Source organism: Copadichromis virginalis, linkage group LG16 (genome assembly GCF_057382275.1).
Source record: "Copadichromis virginalis isolate Kocher_CV1m ecotype Utaka linkage group LG16, C_Virginalis_male_GT1.1, whole genome shotgun sequence".
In the NCBI taxonomy this organism is placed as follows: Eukaryota; Metazoa; Chordata; class Actinopteri; order Cichliformes; family Cichlidae; genus Copadichromis; species Copadichromis virginalis.
In genome coordinates, this window is record NC_140633.1 from 18,195,337 (window position 1) to 18,217,362 (window position 22,026).

Consider the following 22,026-nt stretch of genomic DNA (forward strand, 5'->3'; position numbering starts at 1 on the left):
ACATTTTTGTGTTTGGAGACCAGACGTCAACCGACCTCACATTTTCTTTCAGGATATTTGTAGTCCGACAGAATTTAATGGCTTACCTCAGTATACACTTACACTAACGTGCATCTGGCCCAAACCAGGAGTCCAAATACCTTTCTTGGGGGGGCTAACAGCGAATTCAACCGTGTGTTTCAACTGGAATCCGCTCAAGGACCTGTGGGTGGTCCCCGGACCCGGGTTTGGAGACACTCCCGCTGCAGACTCTAACTCATGCAGCTCTAAAACTTGAGGTGAAAAACTGTCTTTCGTGTGAGTGCTGCAAGAGGTGAGCTCAGCGCGTCTTCAAACACTCAATCGCTGCGTAAAAAAGGTGGAGTGTGTAAACCCGCTGCCAAAAGGACACAAAGCACAGGTGTGTCGGATGAAAGAAAAGGTAAGCAGTGGCAAGATGATGCACACTGTTACACCTTGCATTCATTTACGAATGAGCAGGTGGGAAAGAACAATAGGAGGCATATTTGATGAATGACTGAGAGTTCACCTGTGTGCACTTTTATGTAGGTTGATCGAGTTTGCTTGCTTCAGCTGGCTCACATTTATGTGGACCTTTTATATGCGGGCTGCTAGGACTTTACCCGCCGGTGAAGCTCGGATAATAAGTTCTTATGATGGAGTGGCGTGAGCAGTCTTCAGTCAGCTGCGAGGAAGCCTACTCGGAGGCGCAGAGATGGATTGAGGTGAGTAAAAACACACACACATACACATACATACATACATATATATATATATATATATATATATATATATATATATATATATATATTTCAGAACTTTCTTTACTTCTTTTCTTTGCTGTCCTCAGTAGAATTAACAGGTAAGGCAGTCTATAAGTAAAAGTTAAGGACTGTCAGTTGCTAGTGAAAAAGATCTGTTATTTGTATATCTTTTTAATTTTATAGTTATGTTTTTGGCGGAGTTTGACCTTCCAATACATACATGCTTGAGAAATTCTTTATGACTGTGAACTGCTTTAACCGCCAGCACCCAAGTTCCAAATGATAATAGCCCTGACTCAAAGATCCATACAGGCATGTGTCACCTTTTGACCTCACGTCTCAAGTTACCCAGCCATCAATCTTCTCTTTTGAAAGATGAATCACACAATTCTTAGCACTTATCTCTTTTCTCTTCACAGAACAGGTAGGTGGGTCTGACCCCAGTCATCACTGTTGCTGGCTGATACTTCTGATGTCAGATCTTGCCTAGACCTGTTTTTTTTTTTTTTTTTTCATTTACCTTTGCCTTCGAGGCTTCAGTTGCTGCAGGTAGAGAGGAAAACCCAAAAGAGCAATTAGGAAAATCTTCTATGACTGATCCAAGCTATTATGTAACTGTGGATTAACTCCGATTCATAACAAATGACTGAGATTTTGGGTTTATGGTGCTTACACAAAATTACATGTTAGCAATGAATCCAAGCATTCGTATTTTGTGCTGCATATTATGATTATGACCAATTCTGAAAGTGAGCAATATACAATAGAGGTTTTGACAAGAGGGTTCTTTTCTGAAGCTGAAAAAGTGTTTTACAGTAATTTCCCCCTCTCTTGTGGTAGCCTTCAAATTTTAAAATAGCTGCCAACAGAAAAAAAACTCCAGCTGTTCCATTTCATTCCTAAAATGTCATATTCTCTAAAGTTTCCACTCCAACTCGCGCCAGACTGGCGCTTTTTTTCCCTATTCTCATAACAAGCGGGTGAAATTATGTGTCCTCATCTTGCAAATTCTCTTCCCAGCAGGGCTGCATGAAACTGCTGCATGGCCCTAACTAAACAAATATTGTTCTTATTTCATGAGGGTGAATCTGAATGCTTTCAATGTGACATCAGTGTCTCTCACACTTGCACACTGGCCCATTGTAGTGGCTTTGCTCATGGAGTGAGGTGGGGGCATGATGGTCTGCAGGGAGGGACTTTAGGGAGGGTGAGCAGAAAGCTGAACAAATGGGTGAAGGCAATGGGGGTAATATTTTTGAAAGAATAAGACTAAGAACTATTCTGCAATACAAGAACAATCAGCTACTTAGTACCATCAGAGAGGAAAGGTTTCTCTTCAAAGAGATCCCCCCCCTCACTTCTTGGATTCAGCCACTGAATGATTAACAAGCTGCTTGGCTTCACAGCACTTTAAACAGAGGCATGTGTGCGTGGCGAGGTTGGTGGTGTTGTTAAAAACTAGACTAAATGGTCTGGAGCCTGTCACATGGACACATTCCTGCATTAGCTTCCATGGCTGTGAACATAGCCCCCTCGAAGCTGGCAGGCTGTCAGCGCAGGGCGATGCGTCCTACAACCACAGGGCCCAGTGGAATAATGGAGGTCCTCTTTAATTAAATAGAAAGGCTTCAAGTGTGATTGGTGGGACAATTGAGAAGAAGTGGCTGTGTTTATATTTACAGGTCAGAAGATCATGTATATGGCTGGTCCGACAATAAACAATCCGCTATGAATAATAACTTGGCAATTAGTAATATAATAAAATCATTAAGTCTTAGATCTGTGTTTCACTAACGGTGCCGAAGCAAGCAAAGATGTCAGACACATGGCAGCATCTTTTCCGCCACCTCCTTTGTTTACGTTGTCATTAATAAGACTGAATTTTTCAAAGAGCCTGCTCTCAGAACAGTTCTAGGTGGGGTTTCCCAGTAGCTATTGGTCCATGTGAAGCTCATGTTAACATCGCACTCTTTATTCTGTATAACATTTCAACTCTCAATGCTGTGTGTTTGTGTGTGTGTGTGTGGTTAGTATAAAAAATGCTGCATTGTGTTTCTCAAAAAAACAAAGTGGAACAAAGCAAAAGGTCAAAGGTAACATAATACTGCAGATATTGTGAAGTTTTGTTACTTATCTGGTTACAGTTGTGTAATACTGAACCAAAACTAAGCCCTTTATAGTTTCTTGTCCCATCTACCATAGTAACATGTGTAAGCAATGTAACTTAATTCTACTTTTCTGGAGATTTTCCACGTGCACTCACTGGCCACTTTGTTAGGTACACCTGTTCAACTGCTTGTTAGTTCAAACCTCTAATCAGCCACATGGCAGCAACTTAGTGCATTGTTTTTCTTGCAGATATGATAAGCATCAGAATGGGGGAGGAAGGTGATTTAAGTGACTTTGAGTGTGGCATGGTTGCTGGTGCCAGAAGGGCTGGAATATTTTAGAAAATGATAATAAACTGGGATCTTCCTGCACAACCATCTCTAGGGTTACAGAGAATGGTCCAAAAGAAAGAAAGGATCCAGGAAGAGGCAGGAGGATATGGCAAGACCGCTTCAAGCTGATAGGAAGCCAACAGGAACTCAAATAGCCAGTTGTTACAACCAGGCGACGCAGAAGTGCACGACACATAGAGCCTTTAAACACACGAGCTGCAACAGCAGCAGATCACACCAGGTGCCACTTCTCTCATTGAAGAACAGAAAGCTGAAGCTACAGTTTACACAGACTCACCAAAATTGGAAGACAAGTGAAGACTGGAAAACCGTTGCCTGGTCTGATGATTCTCAACTTCCTCAGCAACATTTAGTTTGGAGGATCAGAATTTGTTGTAAACAATATGAAAACATAACCCTGCCTCATATCAACAGTTCAAGCTGGTGATGGTGTTAGTATACTGGGAAGCTCATCTTGTAACCGGAAGGTTGCCGGTTCGATCCAAAGCTCTGTCTGTCTCAGTCATTGTGTCCTTGGGCAAGACACTTTACCTACCGCCTACTGGTGATGGCCAGAGGGGCCGATGGCGCAATATGGCAGCCTCGCTTCTGTCAGTCTGCCCCAGGGCAGCTGTGGCTACAACCGTAGCTTGCCTCCACCAGTGTGTGAATGCGAGAGTGAATGAATAGTGGAATTGTAAAGCGCATTGAGGGTCTCGAAAAGCGCTATATAAAAATGCAATCCATTATTATTTTCTTGTCACACCTTGGGCCTTTAGTACCAACTGTGGCCTGCAACCACATTGCAGCAGTTCTGAAGCCAAAAGAGGTTCAACCAAGAATTAGCAAGGTGTACCTAGCAGCGTCTGGTGAGTGTAGGAGGGATTTGATTGTTATTTACCTTTTAATCACCTGTTTATTTTCTGTAAATGTTTTTGTTAAGTGCAGCAAAAGTTTGAAAAATCTCTCTTATAGTAGAGCAAGTTGTCCAAGTTGAGGTCATTGGGGTGTGGGTTTTGTTAGCCAGCTAAATTTAATATTGCAAAATGTTACAATTATAAATGCAATGGATAAAAAAGGACACATTTTTGGAAAAGAAGTATCTATTCAAATACTTTCCTCAATTATTTCATACAAAGACTGATTTGGAAAGAATTTCACAATTAACAAATCCAGAAAGGAATATTATTAGATATGCTTTTATTCCATGTGGGGTTTGAGACATTTTGCAGCCATCCACATAAAATAAGTAAAATAAGAAGGTTATGAAATGCTATCTGATACCAGCTAATCCACACAACATGCTACGACAGATTTTCCTTGACTTTTTGTGTGCAAACTTTTCCTTATATAAGTGTTATGTAGGGTCATTACCTTTTCTACAAATTTTTTTTTTCAATGTTGCCAAGTTTGAATGAATCCCCCCTCCCCGTGACCTATGCTGCTGTGTTGTTTTTCATACCAAAAGCTGTGTTGTGCAATTGATGATTAGTCACTTCGCTGTAGCCTCACTCGGGGTTTTGACTGTTTTGACAGAAACCAATTAGAAACGAGGCCGCATGCTTTCAGACGTACTCATGTGAGACCAGCCCTCAAACAAGACAACATTCCCTTGCAGTTACATGTTGATGTACTCCTATTATTCCAGGATGCTGATTGTGTTATTACTAAGTGCTTCCACAGTAGTGTCTTTCCCTTGAGTCCAAACCTTGAAATATTTGGATATGGTCCCAGTTTCCCTCTGATGACCCATACCTCAATGTGCTGCAGAAGAAACAAAGAATTTCAGGAACAATTAGTGGCCAGAGGGGCTGCATCCGCACAAACCTTGAATACAGAGTTGCCTCAGTGCCCTGCATGAATAAACAATAACTGCGGTCATGGATGCAGAGTCTCTGAATATTTGGCCTCTACCACAGATAATGGTTCACTCCAATAATAATAATGAATTTCACAGGACCCTTCCACAGCCCAGAGTAAACTTTGGTCACATTTTGGTGGAAGCTGGAAGGTGAAGGTGGGTGCGCATGAAGGCAAGCTGTTTTTGAAATGCCTGCTCCGGCTTAAACCTCCCTGTTAAATCAGAGCGGCAGTATGTTGGTGCAGATTAGAGTTTTTTATCCCACATGGCAGGTTGGACAGGAGAGGGAGGGCACAGCAGGACTGGATCTAAGTGCAGTTAATACCTCTAATGATGACTGTAGAGGATAGAATTATGCCAATGCTTCCAGCTTTGTGTTAATTCCAGGTCGGCTCCCATTTTTAGCCTTGAAGTTATTATTGGAATCATTTTGTTGGTTGATTAGCCGATAGAACTCTGAAAAGAACGTTTAATGAAAAATAAATAAAGGGACACTTTTAGGAAAGACCCAAATTAGATGGAATCATACTTCCGATAATGTTCCCACATGTAGTGTTTGTTTGCATGCATGCAAATCCCAGCTGTGTGTATAGAACAGTAGGGGTCAGGATTTCATATGCCAACTGCAGCAGCTGGCTGACTGCTCTCTGTCTGCTGCAGGGGTTGTTTGCTCTCCGTGTGATTTTGTGTTTGTGTCTACATGTCTGTAGCTTTGCATATCTGCGTGCTGGTTTCGTGTTCTCAGTGTCTGGTTCTGATTGTATTTTGGTCAATGAAAGAGGAGCAGGCCAAGATCTCAGTGTATTATGTAAACAAAACATGTATTTCCCAAACAGCAGCACAATCACATATGCAGAATGGCTTCCTCCTACTAGTGTGAGAACCTTAATCTTTATTCATCTATTACACCATGGTCTAATACTTTTGGAATGATGGGTATTTGAGGCTTTGGGCATCTCAGCTTACCTAGGGTGTGTTTTGGGGTGTAGCACAATCTGTTGGCAAGGAATAATAGTGGCATCCAGCCAGTCTCTATAATTGTTTCTGTTTCTCCTGTCATCCTAAAAATGTTTGCCTGTACTTAACTATAGTAGTAATTGTCCCAGCTTTTGTTCCTTTCTGTGGGACAAAGGAAGTCAGACAAAAGGCTTGGAACAAGGAACATCTGATCAATCAGTCAGCGAGACTCGTCCAACGTGTTTTTGCTTTCTGTGAGAGTGCGTGCATTTATGTTTTGGCTCATGCCAGCTGCACCCACCAGTATTATTCTTGTAGTTCAATGTGTCAGCTCACCCTCCCTCTTGGTGATTTAAGTTACAGTAATGTGCAAAGGTCTTGAATCAGCCTCCGTTTCTTTATATTTTGCTGGAAAAATGTAAATAGCTGTAGCAATTTATCAAAGCACGTCCAAACATACATGGAAATACCGTATATAAGGCAAAAACAGACTTGGTTTAATTCTATTTTACAATTTGGCTTCTTGAACTTTGGCCTTCCATTGAAACCAGTTCTGATGAGGATTCAGTGAAAAGTAGATGGATCATCTGAAGGGTCAGATGTGTTTCTCAGGTTATTTTAGAAAGCCTGGAAACTATTGCTCAAGACCTCTTAAAAAAAGTGTTTTACAGTGTGCATGCTCCCACAGTAAAAAAAAAAAAAAATACTATGAGGTTGCCATTGTAGTCATAACCTCTGCCAGAGAGGATAGCACTGCTTTTTGTTTCAACTCTTCAGGGATTGCTTAAAAACTGAGCACAATGTGTTGGAACGTTAGGCCACTGGCAAAGAAACACTTAATTTAAAAAGTCCTTTCTGCTTTGGAAAATAGAGGAGGATATTTTTGTCCAGTTGTTTTTACTTGTCCTGCAGTGCACTTACCACATTGCAAAAGTTCTATGAATACATGTATAATTGTCTAATGTGTTTTGATGTACATGCAAATTAAAAAAAAATAAATTCCACAATCCTGATACCAGAAAGGTTGGGATGCTGTGCAAAAAGTAAATAGAAACAGAAACCTTACAATGGTAAACTGCATACTACATCTATTACAGCAGTATGGCTTCATAGTAGAAGAGTCCAGGTGCTGCACTGGCCTGCCTACAGTGCAGACGTTTCACCAACTGAAAACATTTAGAGCACCAGATCCAGGAAGATCCAGGGCTCTTGAACGGCTAGAATCCTGTGTCAGACAATAATGGGACAACATTCCTCTCCCAAAAGTTCAGCATCTGGTTTCCTCGGTTCCCAGATGTTTACAGACTGTTGATAAAAGAAAAGCGGATGCTACATAGTGGTAAACGTGGCCCTGTCCTAACTTTTTTTTAAGACATGTTGCTGCCATTCAATTTAAAATGAGTTAGTATTTCTCTTAAAATGGTACATCTCCGTTAAAAATATTTGACATGTTGTTGTGAATAAAATGTGATTTTATTAAAATGGCATTCATTGCATTCTGTTTTTATTTACATTTTACACAGCAAATAAACCATGTGGAATTGGGGTTATAACATATTGACTGTAAAGGATTGTGCAGAGCTGCTCTGCTTTCAAAGATAACTGGATACAGGAGCCGGATACAATCACAGGTACTGACTGGTGTGTTAGTCTGACAAACTTAGACTGGTTAGTAACATAAAAAAGCTATTATTGGAAGTTCAGAATGCATTAATGAAAAGCTACAACAAGCAGATACAAAATATAATTAGTGTTATGTTTAAAATCAAGGATGCAAATGTGCATGAGTTTAAATGCATAAGGCTGCACGACATGCGTGCGGTGTGTTTGTCTGCGTAATGGCTCTTGGTGTTCCTGCAGTGGTGGTTTTAGATCATGGGAAAGGCATGAGGCTATAACAAAGTGCTGTGTTCCTCCCGTACTCCAGATGCTGCCATAGCTTTGTGGTTCAGGCAGTCTGACTCCAGCACAGTTTTAGCACAGCTCTCCGGTTTACCAGCAGCTTTTGGCATTAAAGTGAGAAGACATGAGGTACTTGTGAGCTCCTGAGGAATACCTGAAGAACTGTGCACGGCTCTCTCCCCGCAGAGACAGCGTAGGAACTCGAGAGGAAATACCTCTGACTTCCTCTGCTACTGTTCTCAACATCCTACCTTTCTTCTCCAGGCTCTCCACCCTATTTCACACATATAACACCCCACCCCCCCTCACCTCCCGCCTCCTCTCCTCATCCAACCCTGATTGCTCTGTTATGTTTTTTTTTTTTTTTTTTTTTGTATCACTTTTTTTCCTCTTTTTTTTTTCCCCCAGGCAGTAACGAAGAAAAAATTTGGGAGCAAGGACTTCCGATCTGCGCTGGAGAATGGCGTTCTTCTGTGTGAGTAAGTACTCTGCTTTTCCCAGGCACCTCTCGTAAGCCACTCATTCATAAGGAATCCCTCCGCTCTCCTTCAGGTCTGCGCACCGACGTAAGTGTTACTGATGTTTCCCAGGCAGACCCCCTGCTGGGTCACTGTTTGTTTGTTAGTCACATGAAGTGAGCCTGTGTTTTGAGACAGCACAATAGTGACTCTATTATGTAGTTATTTGATGTTTTCTTTGTCAGCTCTTTCCCCTGTGGTCTTGTTTGAGAATATGAAATGTGATCTATTTCAATAGGAGCTGTGTTGTGTGTTTGACAGATGTTACAGATCTGTGGATCGGGCAGAGCGCCATCGTTACTTTAATGAGAGCTGTGTGAGAAGCTGTGTAGTGAATGGAAAGAGCTCCAGCTGAAACCGCACTGGAGAATCAGGGCACCCCGCTTTCTCATTAGCATGGGTACATCGACGGGTACATACATTTTTGATGAGTTGGAGGAACAAATTTATCTGTCCGGGACTGGCTTGTGTGTTCATTCACTAACTGCTCTTCTTAGAGTTGTGGGTTTGTGGCTTTTTCTCAGATTAGGGCTCTGTGTGTGAGGGCTAGCCTCATGTCCCTTCATGTGTCTGCTTGTGGGCAGCACTGCTAAATGGGCACATCACTGATGTGATTTGCTCGGATCAGCAGGAAGCCGTAATTACCAGCAGGCCATGCAGAATCTTCCACACTCTATTGGCATTGGTTCAGAGAAGAAGCCGTTCATTCTGCTGATTTGATCCTGACTCGTCTGTTTGCCTGATGTCAGAGAACTACACGGACACTCTCACTCACGGGCTGTCTGTTTTCTCAACACAAGGAAGAGGAAGACAGATTAAAATCGCTTTCACCTAGCAACGCTGCCTCCCTTCCCATTGTGTTTTGGTTATCGGAGTTTCTCGCTTGGAAAAGAATGTTTTGCGTGGATCGCAGACATGTTTATATCCTACTTCACTTAAAGTGTGTGTTATCTCGTAACGTTCCATTGTTTCATGCTAAATGAGTAATGTGAACCCAAATGGCCCTTTGCATTCTTTCTTTACATCTATTGTGAGCCCATGCTAAGCCTTATACCAGTCCATCCGCTCCCAGCCCGCAGAGTAAACAAATTATTTTGCCTCATGTTGAGCTTTTAATGTGTTATTTTTCTTTAATCAAGCAGTGGGGGTTGTAGTCACACCTTTTTATTGCTTTGGATTACATTTTATAGGGATTTTTATTAATCACTCATGCAGAATAATAAAACCATCTGCACAGTATTGCATAGTTTCATGCTTACCCCCACATGGATCATCTGTGGGTGTCTCTTACTCTCTGGCACTGGGATGTTTGCTAATAATTCAAATGAACAGTCAGCTTGGAAGTTTGGAGATCTGGTAAACACCCTTTGCTCTTGGTAGAGGTTCTCAGCAGTTTGTGCAGCATGGTTATAACAGAGCTGGGGGAGACCACTTCCTTTGAGGAGTGCACCTGTCAAAGTAACATCCATATAAATTGCAAGGTTTTCTAGCTGAAAACTGAATTTAAGCTAGATGCTCAGTATTCCTCAGTTGACCTGTCAGTCATGTTAATGTAGCTCCCTGGTATATAAAGCATATGATCTTTATATTAAGTAGTAATGAATATAGGATTTAGTTGCAGTCTGCAGTCCTTGTACTTTGAGTATATTTGATTGCAAAATATTCTATAATTTAAACCGTGAAAGGAAGACTTTTTAAACGGGAAGCATGACTTGTAAATACCTCTAACAGAATAATTTTACTGTGTGGTAGTTCTTTTTTTTCCGACCAGATCTCTGAGGCACAATAAACTATGGTCATCTTATGAAGCCTTTAGTCCAGTTGGTCAAGCTGTTTGTTTTTTTTTCTGCCTTGGGTGTTTGGTTAACACCAGAAATTCACCATCTATCTTACTTACTGTTTTCTGAGGCTGATTCAAGGTTTGTTTGGGGTTGTTTCAGTGTTGGAGGGTATATTTTAGGAGCAGTGTGCCTGGTGTGTTTACATCACGGTTGCAGCAGTGGCGATTTGCTAAACTGAAGCCAGGTGGCTACCATTAAACAAAGTCGTAAACACACAACACTAAGACTTTGCAACACATTTTATTCGTTCCCTCGCACTTAAAGCAGGCTAGCCAATAACCAACTCCTTTCACTCACCGTCTCCCTTCCCCTCGTCCTCTCCCTCTCTTTTGCTCACAGACTGATTAACAAGATCAAGCCTGGTGTTGTCAAGAGGGTTAACAGACTGCCTACTCCTATTGCTGGACTGGTAAGTTTTTCCCCCTTATTGTTTAGTCTCAATCTTATTGTATTTAAAAGCTGTACTCAGACATATCCTTTAAATACAATAAGAGCTCATCTTTATTTTGATCATAGTTTTGTCTCTCGTTATTGCATTTTTTGGGGGGGGATAATTTCTATTGTAGAAATAGTAGTGGGTGTCTTAGATTGGGTGGAGCAGTGTGAGGTGTAGCAGGCAGCAGCAGAGTTTTTGCTCAGTGACTTGTCGCTCCACGTATCCTTCCACGCTATTAAGTTCAATGAACGTGAAGCTGGTTGAAATGCCGCCGGTTCATTTGGTTGCATCATAAATACGGGGACGGCCGTGCTGAAGGCTGTGTTCAATCAAAACCATTACAGACAAAAGGTCTTTGTGTTGGCATGATGATTACAGTTTTGATTGAGTGATAGAATGTTAGACGGGGCCAGATTTGGGGTTTAAAACCAAGCGGCAACCTGCAGAGCAGAAAAACTGAACGCTGAAGTTCAAGAAGCTCCTTTAACGGCCATGTGACGCTGGCTCCAAGAGTCAGTCAATCCCCACAAACCCTCAAGTTTAAAGTTGCAACAGAAATAAACATGTCTTTAGAGTGGTGCAAAAACATCTGTTGTCTCTATGGCTAATTTCGTCCCTCGTGACGACACGACAGAGGATACATTTTTAGAAAACTCATCTGTTTCAGTTGCATTAAGATGTAAATTCAATCTTTGCATCAAATTTAGTATTAAGGAGAAATATGGACGTCCCTTAAAAACCAAATTGACATTAGCATTAAGTATTGGCGTTTTGTCCAGATATACCTGCACTATAAAGTAGGATTTGGGCTTATCCAGGTGATTTCAAGGTTCAAAATAGATCATAGGTGTCAAACTCTGGCCCGCGGGCCAAATTTGGCCCGCAGCCTAATTACATTTGGCCCGCGAATTACTATTACTATTAGAGCGGGCCTACTGGTATTATACAGCTAATATATATATATTATTTAGTATTAAGCTTTGCTTGTTCCATATTCAGTTTTTCAGCAAAACGTGTTTTAGTCCATAAGAAAAGATTCATTCTTATATCTGGAGGAATAAATATATTTCAATAAATATTAATGTTAGCCCGCGACTTTGTTCCAGTTTTGAATTTTGGCCCACTGTGTATTTGAGTTTGACACCCCTGAAATAGATTGTTAGTAGAATGAAGATGACTGACCTCTTACCGGGGTGCACCAACATTGCAAGTTATCCTTCGGGCCTTACCTGCTCTGCAGCAGGTTATGTTCGAGATCAGAGATCAGCAGGTATAAAATCTCCACCTACTGCCCAAAATGACATCACCATTCCTGGAAGAAAGCTCGGAAAGAAGTGTGATCACTTAGCTTCATTGCTGATCTTACGGTAAGTGAGGCCAGATCATGGAAAGATATCCTGGGTTTGTTTAACTTGCTTTGTAGTACAGGGCCCAGGTCCATTTTCAAAGACAAAAACAGTAAGCCAGTGGCTTGTGTCTTTGGTTATACCAATCTTTGGTACAGTCTATGCTAAATACCTGTTTTTGAATCAGTCAGCCTGGTACTGTTGTCACATTTCAGCTGAGATCTTTTGGGCCTGGCTGGTTTAGCTAACATGGATGTTTTGGGAGCGTCTGCAAACAACTTCTAGGGTAGGTTTAAAAACCTACCTTAAACCCATCCCTCAGCATCTCTCTGTTGTGGGAGTAATTGGGACCAGCTGTCTAGTGGAATTATAGAGAATCCCAACCCTAGCTGAAGCAGAGGGAGTTCATGTGTGTCTATGGGCTCTGCTGACAAGACAGTGACAAGTTAGCAGTGAAATAAGCAGTCTGTAAACAACAAACATGCGCCATCATATAGGCATTTTGACGTAAATCAAATTTCCTGCCAGTTTGTTTTGGACTACTACTGACAGAGCTGGCCGGGCACCTGCTGAGGTAATAAGTTTCTCCTCCATCTGAAGCATTTGTGTGGTATTTCCGAGACCTGGACATAAACCTGAAACCACCTGATCATAAATTCTCTCGCAAATGTGAAGGCTTCTGGTTGGCTCGAGGCTATCAGTGACTGCCAACCACATGGAGAAAAGTGGAAAGTTCTCCAGACGAACATTACTCAGTCTCACTGATGCGAGAATATATTTCCTCTCCAAGTACTCTCACTTTTTCCCCCTATCTCGCGTCTCTTTTAATAGCAATAAGTGTGGTCTTTGGTGGTGTTGTTGTTGTTGGTGGTGGTGGAGGGAGGTGGTTTTTTAGTTGGAAGTTTGCTATTTTCTGAACATTTCTGTGTTTGCCCATTCATCTTCTGTTACACAACTTAGAAATATAGATCTGGAAGAAAAGCCAGAAGCAGTGGACAAAGAGCAAGAGTAACACTATTTTTCTTTTGTTTCTTTTTTCATTTTGCAGAGTAGATACAGCATGATTTGAATCATTTTGTTCCTTGCAAACGTGCCTCATTACCACTCAAATATGAGTATTTTCAACTTTTAGACTTATAAGTGGGGTTTGAGATTTGCTATCTGTGGGATTGTCAGTACTCTAAATCAATACCAGCCTCAAGTTTGGGCAGAGCAAAAAAGACCAAAGAAGGAACGAAGGAGAGAGAGAAAAACAGTAAATCTCCAGTTTTGCAGAATATTTAGCAACATTGGCTCCAGTCTCTGGCCTATTCTTTGCTTTCACTTGTGTCCAGGGGAATGTTTCTCATGTCAGCAAACTCCTCTGACTGTTGCTGAGTGAGATGTGGGTTTGGGCCATGGAAGCCCGGTTCAAGCCTGGTTCTGCTTTTACCAGTGCTTAGCAGGAAGGCGGCAGTTGTGTGGTTGGGCAGCGAACTGCACGAATGTGGGCCTGGATCTGAGGCCCACTGGGGCAAAGCCAGAGGGAGGGAGTTAAGGATGACTCCATCTGCCCACTAAAGTGCAGACCATAAATACACCGTAATTGGCATGTCAGTGGCTGCTCCAGCACACACCAACTCCTTGGTGAGTTGAGGTAGTTGGGAGAGGATGGAGAGGATAAACAGTTTCAGTGGCCTTTAGGGTGTCTTTACTCATCTAAATGTGTAATTGTCTGTGCAATGAACGGTATTTGACCATGTTTTGTTACTGTGTTTGCGTTGTATGCGTGCATGTTATGACTGGATCCGACTTTTGAGACGTGTGGGCCCTTTATTGAGCCCGTTTGAGGAGAGACGGTATTTCAAGTATTCAATCTCCTCTTGGTTTATTGTCACAGGTTTTGAAACTGTGTAGCCTGATATTTTAATCATAACTTTCCTTGTTCTTTAAAGCACTGGAAGGGGTCAGTTGAGGGGAATTATTGTAGACAAAGAGAGCAGTGAAAGAAATGGCGTGGCCATAATGCGACCAGAAGGGATGAAGAAGCTTTCCGTTTCTTGGAGCGAAGTGCTTAAATCAGGATCCTCGAGTTTGCATGAGAGGATTAGAGGCTGCTGGATGGGTACAGCATATTTAGCAGGATTATATGCAGGCACAAGTCAGCATAAAATTCCTTCAACATCATTATCTCTGCATGTTCTGGGACTGATCTATTGGGGGGGCGGGGGCTTTTAGTTTGTTCATAATGCTCTTTGTAGTTAATTAACATACCAAAAGATATAGAACTAGAATTTTATTTGCCTTAATCCCATTTTCTGGGATTGAGTGGGATATATGTTATGAGATCTGCACGTTAACAGTTTAGCATATAAAGTACTGAATAACATTACCAGTTAACTTATTATAACAAATATAGTCACTATTTAGATAATGGACACAGATTACAAACTCAGTTCCTTCTATAGTTAGTTTTGGATGCCACTTTAGTTAATTAAGGCTAAGTAAAGGGATCATGCTAACAGACTCAGTTATCGCTGAATAATTTCTCTAAAGAGATTTTACATATGAATATGTTCATATATGCAACAAAATTGTTGTTTGCACAAATATTCTGGTTTCCATCTGTAGTCTGTTCGTAGGCTTAGTTTTATTGTCCAGTCACTTTTTAGGAGGCTTTGGATGGGCTGATGGGTTACCAGGTTGTATGATGAATAAAGCTGTGTTTCATAATTCATGCCACTGCAGATATTTGCTGCATTTGAAAAAACACCATGATACTTCTCAAACTTTAACCGAATTAGACATTTTCCTGGGAAACAAATAAAATATTAACAATTCCTCACTTCACTGTTGAAAACATGATCTGGGCTGTGTTACACTTCCTTTAAACCATATTTATTGTCTCGTCTTTAAACATAATTTGTAATGCAAGTTTTTAAAATTCCAATCTAACATTCAGAGTGCCTGTACTTGAAAGCTGTCTTGTTGTTTGCCTCACCCTAGTGAGGCAAATTAAAGCAGCTAAAAGTATGCTTTGTTTTTTCTGAAAGGTACATGTTGTACCAATCAGTAACACAAAATGACATGACATTCAACAAGGCCTGTGCATTTTTTTTCTTCTTGAAAACAGACATTGCTGCAGAGTTTTCAAAAAATAGTTTTTGGCCCTATGAGTGGTCCAAGGCAAGCGCCATCTGATTGCATTATATTCAACAGAAAGACGACATCACAATAGCTTAAATCTCAAGTAGTGATCAACTCACACTTAATCAATGTAGATGGAAGATAAAAAGCACCAAAGGCCCTATCTGTCCCTTTAAGCAGCCAGAATCAGTGTTATCTCCTGAGTTACTCAGTCGTATTCGTCACGATATCTCAGTCTGGGAGATTGTGCTATTCTGTACCTCTTGCATACAGTAGGTGAAGTGCTGATGTATGACTTGTAATGGTTGTAGCCTATAAAGCCCATCAAAGTACTGCAGAGGGACAGGCAAAACTGTTAGCTCACATCCACTGGGAGGCGAACTCTCTTCCTCCATTTGCTAATAAGCATGTTTGCCATTTAAATATAGAACTAGCTACCCCTTAATTATTTCAGCCCATGTTGAAACCATGTATGATTACATGAAAGCCCTCATAAGCAGTGCTGTCCCAATGGGAAGTGCAGCCTTACAAACAGGACAGTTGGGATTACAACTGGAAAAGTCACGAGACCGGAAAAGAATGGTGCTTGTGTGGTTGATTTGCTTGAAATGTCTGAGTTGTGTGTATATGTTTGGAGCAAAATGTATTTTTGCTTTCCTGCATCATGCCCACACACCTGTCCAAATCGTGTACGTACACGCAAACCGTAAAGTGATTGACACAATGTACGGGGGAAACAAAAAAAAAAAGCAGTCCTTCCACTCCCATGTCCTCTGAAGAATCGCTTCAGGGAAATATTTATCCGTTTCTGTCACCCGACTTAAGGTTTCATAGCAACCTAATGTCTCAAAAATACACCACCACCCCACAGATTCCACAGGTATTCTCGAATAAAGGGCTTGGCACAGAGGGGAGGGGACAGTTTCAGGGTGTGAGAAAAGAGTGCAACAGGCAGCGTGCTGCCGCGTGCGTCACTTTTGCTCTCCAGCTCCTGGCTGGGTGGGACTTGTGCAAACCTCTGATGTCATTCTTCCTGGTTTGGCTGTTTTCCCTACCCTAACGCAACCCACAGGTGGCTCTGCTGCTGTCACTCAGCTCTTGTCAGGCTGCCTCCTCCCCCCACCCACTGCATGTGTGTTTGTGTCCTGCCATGGGTCACTTCTTATTTGCTACGCACATGCTCCTCCCAATCCACTTCTGCTCTGTGACATGAACTTTGGAAGCAATCACTTGTAGGTTGTGTCCCTGCCACTGAATTCCTGAGTGATTATTCTTTGCCTCTAAAGGTGGACAGACCTCATCCCTGCTTTGTTCTTTACCCAGGACAACCTTAACGTCTTCCTCAAGGCCTGCGGGAAGCTTGGACTAAAGGAAGCGCAGCTCTTTCACCCCGGAGATCTTCAAGACTTGTCCTCAAGAGTCACAGTCAAGTAAGTTTTAAGCTTTCAGAGCATTGGCACAAACACTTTGATGCCTGTACTCATCATTCACAGACCTGTGATGCAATCATGCAAGAGACAAAAGCCGAGACCCACTCGTGTTTTTGCTTCTTCCTTGATTGAATCAACTTAATCTCCCACAGAGAGGCTGAATGATTCATTGTAGCTTTCACAGATACTGTAAGGGACATGGGTTCTCATGTGAGCCACGATTCAAGCTGCTGTTAAAAAAAGGTCAACTCTATTTTCAGTACATATTTTCTCCTGCTGTTATACACCTGCCGAGGTACATGAGTTTCTTTAAAGTGTGGGAGATCCAACTGTTGATAAAAAAAAAAAACACAGTAGTAAGAATGTGTAATCTGATTGTAAAGTATCAGGTCAAATTAATTTCCATTCAATACAAATGTCATGATTCCGGTTGCAAAATCCTAGTCGTGACAGTAACTGAGCACTTACTGGTGCAGGGTATAGATTTTAAAGACTCGTCGTTGCGATTGTTAATTAAAGAGAAGCCTCGCGCATTATCAGTACCCTGCTGCTGTGTTTATTAGTTTTTTCACACAGTTGCTTTTGTGTCAGTTGAATGCCCCGCCAGAGAAGCGCGCGGTATGTTGAACAACCTGTTCATCTTTCGCACAGGTGTGCCTTCAGGGGGAAGCGAAGCAGGGCTCGGCGTACTGTCCATCCTCTGTGGCACCCTCTCTGTGCTGCGCAAGCATTTAAAAAAAGTGCTTTAACAGCAATACCTGCAGGTCGTTAAGCTTGACGCAGATAAGCCCTTATTAGCAAATACATCACTTTGGGTGACAAAATAATCCATGGTGAAGGTGTAAAAATGCAGCATGTATATTCAGAGGGGCTTCACCTCTTTGTGTTTCACTTAATGTAAACACAAAGTAGCCCTTAATTTGGGGTGTTCCTTCGAGATGTTGCATTTTTCCCATAATTCACCTAAGCGGTTTTTCGCCACCGCTGACAGCTATTGTCGAAACCACGTAAATCAAAAAGGCATACATGCAGACAGGTGTACTGTAAAGTGGTATATGGGCTTTAAACAAACAAATCTGCCTACCTTTTATGAAGACACACCCTCACCTCTACACCAGAGAACAAGCTGCCTTAAGATATCTTTGCCTGTCACTCTCATAAAGATAATTCTGTGATACGTCTTACACCATGCTCTCAGTCACTTCCTTCATTACATAACTTTTCCCATGATGCTAGTGGTAAATTTCGTGCGACAGTAACAAGCTGGAGAAACGATACTCATGCAGTGATAGCTGACTAAAAGTCACTCTAGCATATTAGCAGCTGACTCTGTCACGCAGACATATAATAAAAAGTATACTTCTTAGAGTATACTTGAGCTCAGCTCTTTGCCGCTGGGGTTTTGTAAGACTGTTCTCGCTATCCTATTTTTAGCATCTGGGGTAACTTTGAGAAGCAGGACTGATTGGAATGGTATCAGGACACCAGTAAAGGAGCTTTTTATAGTTTGCAGCCTCCCCTTGCTTGTGGTCTTCATAGTACACCTGCGTGTGTTTGTGTTTGTATATATTCAGTTACACATTCTTGAGTGCACGAGTCATTCCTGCTCTTAAATTCAGCAGGTTTTAATTATGCCCAGAATTCTTTTTATGCAAGAAGGAATAAAATTTGGCCTGCTGGGTAAAAATTTCGCTTGCAGCATTTCTGACTTACAAAGAGAGAGAGCGCGCACCAGGAGTAACATGAGGATATCTTCCCAAACAAGGCTGCATACAAGCAGCCAATGGTTTTATGGTGCTGGTGCTTATCAGAGGCTAAGCAAATGAGGCACTGAGAGCTCACACACACACACAGAGCGAGGGAGAGAAAGTTGTCTCTATCAGCTGTCTTTACCCCTGGTGTTTGTCCAACCTCCACTCCCTTAAACCCAGTCTGACAGGTGCTTCGCTCAGCTTCACTGTTTTTTGCTGTTCAGCAGCAATTAGGTTGTTATTCTGTCTCTTGGTTGCTCTGTGTTGCTTTCACTTGCAGATAAACCGGACGTTTATTTTTAAATTTTTTTGCCATTTAGATTTAAACTTTCCCATTTTGCATTAGTTACCTGAAATGTTTTGCAGCAGAAAGATGAAGCAGAATGAACTGACTGATATATATAAAACGAAACTGAAATGACAAATCGAGTTTTCTATTTGTTAGCAGACCAAGAAATTCTCTGCAACGTGTTTTTGCTGATCAGTCGTCTAGGCTGAAATGTCCTCGGCATCCAGTTTGACAAATAGATGTAAGGTGCTTAAAATACAGTTATTAACAAGGCACAGTGACAGTTTGCATGACGCCGCACACAAGGAAGGCTTTATTTAATTCGTGCCCGCCCGCATTACGATCACCATAAAAGCGTATTGGATGTTTGGCCTGACCTTTGAGCTTTGCAATTGTAGTACTGGTTCTAGCACGTTCAGTGCTGTATTGCATTGTGTTATGAAACCTTTTTTATGATAATGACTTTTATCAGTCACAAACACAATGTCAAAAAGTGTTAATAGGCATCACAAACTGTTGTGATACAGATACTGAAAGATAAGAGGGGACAGTGTCCTGCCTCGTATCGTCCACGTGTTAAACCGAAGCCAAGTTACTGTTTCTTAAGCACGTAGTACCAGACTGAATCTGATTCATGATCGCAAACTGTGATTCACATCTATTTATGACCAGCTATCAACTGTCCACAGGATGAGGCTGAGGATTAATCATTCCCTCCAAAAGCGCACTATTCAAAATTAGCTACATCCTGTGGACTATTAGATCCGATATAGAAATTCAGCAGCATTGCTACGACGCGGTTGTGTACATGTCCCAAACATAACCAGCAGAAAATAACTTGCTTCAAATATATAAGCTTGGCTTAGAGGGTTTTTTTTTCACTCAAAAGTTAGGATTTTTTAAAATAAGAAAAAAGTTGTTTGTTGATTTTTGTTTAAATTGAACTTAAAATGAAAATTTATTTAAATCCGTTTTATAAGGCCCTAAGGATTTAGAGATTGTTCAATGAGTTTCAGCCCGTCCATAAACCATAGTTTTATGATGATGCCTTTGCTAGCCTACATGTATTTAAGTGCTTTCTGAATGCACAACGTTTATAGTGGAATTTGCAAATTGCTCTCGCTGTTGTGATCGCTTTGCTCTGTGACTTCCAGTAACTGACAGAACAAGTCCCCCACAGAGAGGGGTCCAAAGTCTCATTTGTTTTCCACTGTTTGATTAAGCAAATTATTGACTGCTCTGCAACCCAAAAAAAGAGAGAAAACAACTGCACAAGATTGACAGGTGCATTGTCCTCTGAGGAATGTTAATAGCTTCTTCTAAATAATCAATAAGCATTGTGACCTCTGTGTGTATTTTCTTATGCAATGGCATAAGAAACCACATATTTGAAGGAAAGTGTTGTTTCCCAGAGAAATGTGTACAGATTACATAGCTTGTTATCAGAATTTCTTCACCACCAGTGTGTATTGTACCCCATTCTGTGTGTACTGTGGTAGTACTTTGAAGCTCACTGTGAAAATCTGAATGTTTGGAACTCGGGGCAAAGGAGTCAGACGCAGTGCCCGGTGTGTTGTTGTTTCGGGTGTGGTTCAGCGAGCTGGAACTGCACCTTCTGGTTCCATAGTATAATATATGGCAATGCCATCACTGTTTGTCACAGCGTTGCGTGAACCGTGGGCAGATTGGGAAACCAAACGAGCGATGATGCTGAGAGGCCAATAAAGTTTCTACACCACTGACACAGCCCTGGCTGTAAAAGGGCAACACAAGGGTTATATTTGTGCCCTGTAGTTAACTTGGAGAGAGAAATACCAGCCTCACCCTGTTTCCTCGCTCACAAAGGCTGCAGTGTGCCTGATAAGTACGACACAATGATGTCTGACACTGTTTCACCCACAGCTGATTCCTCTATTTTAACTCTCCTTGTGTCTGTCTTTTTTTCTTTTTTGGGGGGGTACTGCTGGGGATTGTCTGGGTCTGTATTTAAATCTCAAAGAACATAGATGAATGCTGTTACATGTGGATTTATGGATTGCGGCTGAGCAAGTAATCTTCATTGCAGAGGTATGCTCTCTGATTGCGCTTTCACACCCACTAATTTAGTTTTGGTGTTTGGTTTGAGAGGTCGAGCTGGTTTGATGTCGTTATTGGCTGTAAACAGACTGATACTAGAGACAGATACAGGTTGGAATACATTTATCTGTAGATTTTATTATTATCTACTTAGTCTATCGTTCTGCCTCTGTTACAACACAGGGAAGTGATTGAATTAGATAATTTCCTTTGCTCTCTCTTAGAAAGTTATTTGTGTAACATTTGAATATTTGTGTTTCTTCAGTTTATCTGACTTCTTTCTGCCCTTTTGTCTCCTTTTTCTCAATTTTGGCAGCATTTACTATTCGACTCCTTTAGGTCAAATTAAAGTAGCTGATAGTAATAGCTGAAACTGTGCCATGTAAATAAAAACATCTTGTTGGGGAAAAACTAATTTTGATTTGGTTGTAGAGGTAGAGGCTTGTGTTTATCTTTCCAATGGCTGTGTAGTAGACGTTGCTGACTTGCCTACGTGTTGTCTTGGGTACTTGTGTGCGGCGCAAGTTTAAAGAACGCCGTCTGAAGTGATGAGGGATTGGTCGTTACGTGTTCTTTGCCTTGGCCAAAAGTGTGGTGGTGCAAAAGTCTGTGTAAACATGTAGCAAATAACACTTGTGAATGATAAGACTGTCTTATAATTTTGTCAAGCTTGATGGTTTCCTGTCAGAGCTTTGTTTGCTCACTGTATAGCATGTATAGTTTTTCATAGGACCATAAACCAATCCTATATGACTTCCTGAATAACCTCTTTTTACCTCTTTTGACACACAAGAAGACACTTGCATATATTTTAGCAGCCACGATACATATAAAAAAAGAAGCATAAAACACAAATGTTTGGTTTTTTTTCCCCCCTTGAAACCTAATAAATCACAATAAACTGATTATACTACTTTAGAGTATCTTTTTCCTAGCTTGTACTTTCTGTTTAGAACTGGTGTGCATCAGACTCCAGCAGTGTCTGTGCTCAATCATATGAGTACTCAGCTGATTCTAACAAGCTACAGCAAAGTCCCGAGGCTCCAGAGAACTAGAAATAGCCCCATTTTATCTTCTCTGCTCGTGTATAAATGGGCATTACGAGAAATGCTGGTAGTTTTGGTATACAACGCCCACTTTTTTGGACCTGGCTGCCGCTGCTATAATCTTAGACTTTGTGCCCATGTTCCAAGCCACACAAGGGCATTTTTTTTTTATCCATCTCTTTTACTGGGGCCATAAATATTTCTCAGTGTTCCAAACTGGTAAATGTCCATTTCAGTTTGCA

At 41.4% G+C, this 22,026-nt stretch overlaps 1 protein-coding gene across 1 annotated transcript in view; it reads left to right on the forward strand.

The window, feature by feature from the left end:
- The first annotated feature begins 175 nt into the window (after window positions 1-175).
- Window positions 176-22,026, forward strand: part of lmo7a (LIM domain 7a) — a 48,571-nt gene continuing 26,720 nt past the window's right edge. The window contains exons 1-5 of the mRNA XM_085435680.1: window positions 176-421; window positions 550-725; window positions 8,334-8,404; window positions 10,624-10,693; window positions 16,516-16,622. Coding sequence (XP_085291806.1) covers window positions 654-725; window positions 8,334-8,404; window positions 10,624-10,693; window positions 16,516-16,622 — 320 coding nt within the window. The 5' untranslated portion in view covers window positions 176-421; window positions 550-653. The remainder of the gene's footprint in view (window positions 422-549; window positions 726-8,333; window positions 8,405-10,623; window positions 10,694-16,515; window positions 16,623-22,026) is intronic.